The following is a 2,212-nucleotide window of genomic DNA, read 5'->3' on the forward strand; positions in this document are numbered from 1 at the left end:
TATACTTAAATGAAAGCTTAGCAGAAGTCTGAAAAGTTTCACTACTGTTTTTATCACTTTAAAGGAAAAGTTTTGACATTTTGGAAAATACACCTGTTTGTTTTTTTGCTGAGAATCAGATGAGAAGATCAATATCATGTTCAGACTTCCCAGCAAGCAGGAAACCTTCCCACAACATTGGCCAACGTTACCTTCAAGCTGCAATAATGTTTTAAAGAAAACATTTTAATCTAATGTTCAAAGAACGTTTTAAGGATGTTTATCCTTTCAATTAATGTTCATTTAAGGTTAAATGCTGATTGCGTTATAACTGCAACATTGTGAGGATGTCTTGGTGATGTTGAGAGGTGACACATCATACAATGTTATTTTTATCAAACGTTCCCACAATGTTACATGAGAACAAAGGAAGAACGTTTTTTAAAGTAATATTCAGAAAATGTTATTGAGGAATTACAGACTTTTTTTTAATGAAAATGTAATTTAATGTGATGTTAACAATAAAAAAAATTAAAAAGTCAATGTTTATAGAGATTGTTACAATAAATTTAAGAAGAACGTTCTGGGAACATAAAGAAAACTTGCTGCTGAAAACATTACCAAAACATTGCATTGGTTGCATTATATCATTTGAAGAATGTTTTTAGAACCAAAAATTGCTAAAGTTGAATGAGAGTGGTGTCGCTCTTCACATCTAACTCTCAGCATATGAAAAGGCTACATCCCCAAAATGCAAAACTCTTCCTTTAATACAAATGAAACACAAATGAGTGATACAGATCACAAGGGAGAGACTGTAGTTAAAATTTCCAAAAATGCAGAGCAGGAAGCTGTACAGTTGTGCTGATCATCACTCGTCTCACTTCACAGACCGGCCCATCTTGGGAACTTCAGGATGCACTAAAAAAACAAAGACTTTGCATTATCATGTGTTTTTATTTGTCGTAGGATGTCGTCTCTGATCCGGAAAAGCAAGCAAAAGTTGCAACAACAGTTGCCTCATGACATCCCAGTAATGAGACATGCATGTTATGATACGTCTCCGTCATTTCTTTGCTTCCTATTTATTGTCTATGTACGCAGCACAGTACTTCGACTGCGTCACGTTTGCTGCGTCTTTTTTGCATGAAACTGAAACTGAACTCTAGAAACTAAAAAAAAGAAAGAAAAATTCAGGAACTGAAGAGCTTCTTTCTCGCTTAAAATGTTTTCAGAAAGACATTTCAATTAAGTATTTTGATATGAGAGAGAAAATTTGGGCGCTGAAATCCAGGCGCAGACAGCCTACAAATAAAAGCAGCAGGCCTATCAAGCTCAATGCCAGGAAGAGACGTATTTATGTAGTTTTTATTTTATATTACTTTATATTATTTTATTGACTTTTGAAAATATAGTATAGATGTAATGCCGGTTTAAAACAGTATAAGAGTGTACTATTATAACTTTCTGCAATATTCTGAAAAGAACAAAAACATAAATAAGAGTAGATAAATAAATACATGTTGTGTAGTCTGAACCCGGCATAAGACTATCAGAGTTTTCCTTACTGTCTTTGTGAGTCTGAGGCTGTCCAGGTCTTGCTGGCGGTCTGAGTTTGCAGGGCAGTTCGGAGCTGTCTCTGTAGTCTCTGGGGTTCTGGGGCTCCGGGACGCCCGGCCGCGACTTGGAGGGCAAAGGGGGCCGGCTGTGCACCACGCCGCCTTCAGAGCGCGAGGGCATGACGGGTTTCTTGAGTACTGAGGAAAGGGAGGCGACGGGGCCGGGAGGCTGAGGTTTGGTCTCTGAGCAGGTGAAGGAGCGGTTTCGTGGCGTGGGCAGCGGGGGCCGATCGGGGTCTCCGTCTGCTGGTTTGGAGGATGTAAATTTGGGATCTGGAGGTGTGAGGAGGTCCTTCTGTAGGTGGTCCTGGTCCTTGCCCCGTGATTTTCCCATTGAACCATATAACGGATTGTCAAACATCTCAGACCCCTTCTCAATGTCAGCCCTGTGAAACAGCAGATCAGATTCAGTTTTTACTTTCTACTCGATCATATCATCTCACACACACACACACACACACACACACACACACACACTTATAATTAATCAGTTAATTAAAGCACTAAAGCTAAGAGCACTCATTAAAACTGGGAACTCAGGAAACACTACCATAAGTGAGGCAGGCTAACACCTAAAGATAAAAAGATAAATAATTTTTAAAATTAATACTTAT

At 38.7% G+C, this 2,212-nt stretch overlaps 1 protein-coding gene across 1 annotated transcript; it reads right to left on the reverse strand.

The window, feature by feature from the left end:
- Positions 1-561: 561 nt before the first annotated feature.
- Positions 562-2,006, reverse strand: LOC121965979 (phosphatidylinositol 3,4,5-trisphosphate 5-phosphatase 1-like). The gene is made up of 2 exons (XM_042516086.1): positions 1,548-2,006; positions 562-900 (listed from the first exon to the last, which is right to left on the reverse strand). The coding sequence occupies exons 1-2, from the start codon at positions 1,957-1,959 to the stop codon at positions 860-862; spliced, it is 453 nt and encodes a 150-aa protein (XP_042372020.1). The 5' UTR covers positions 1,960-2,006; the 3' UTR covers positions 562-859.
- Between the last annotated feature and the right edge of the window lie 206 nt (positions 2,007-2,212).

The sequence above is a fragment of the Plectropomus leopardus genome, unplaced genomic scaffold, assembly GCF_008729295.1.
Source record: "Plectropomus leopardus isolate mb unplaced genomic scaffold, YSFRI_Pleo_2.0 unplaced_scaffold22617, whole genome shotgun sequence".
NCBI lineage: Eukaryota > Metazoa > Chordata > Actinopteri > Perciformes > Serranidae > Plectropomus > Plectropomus leopardus.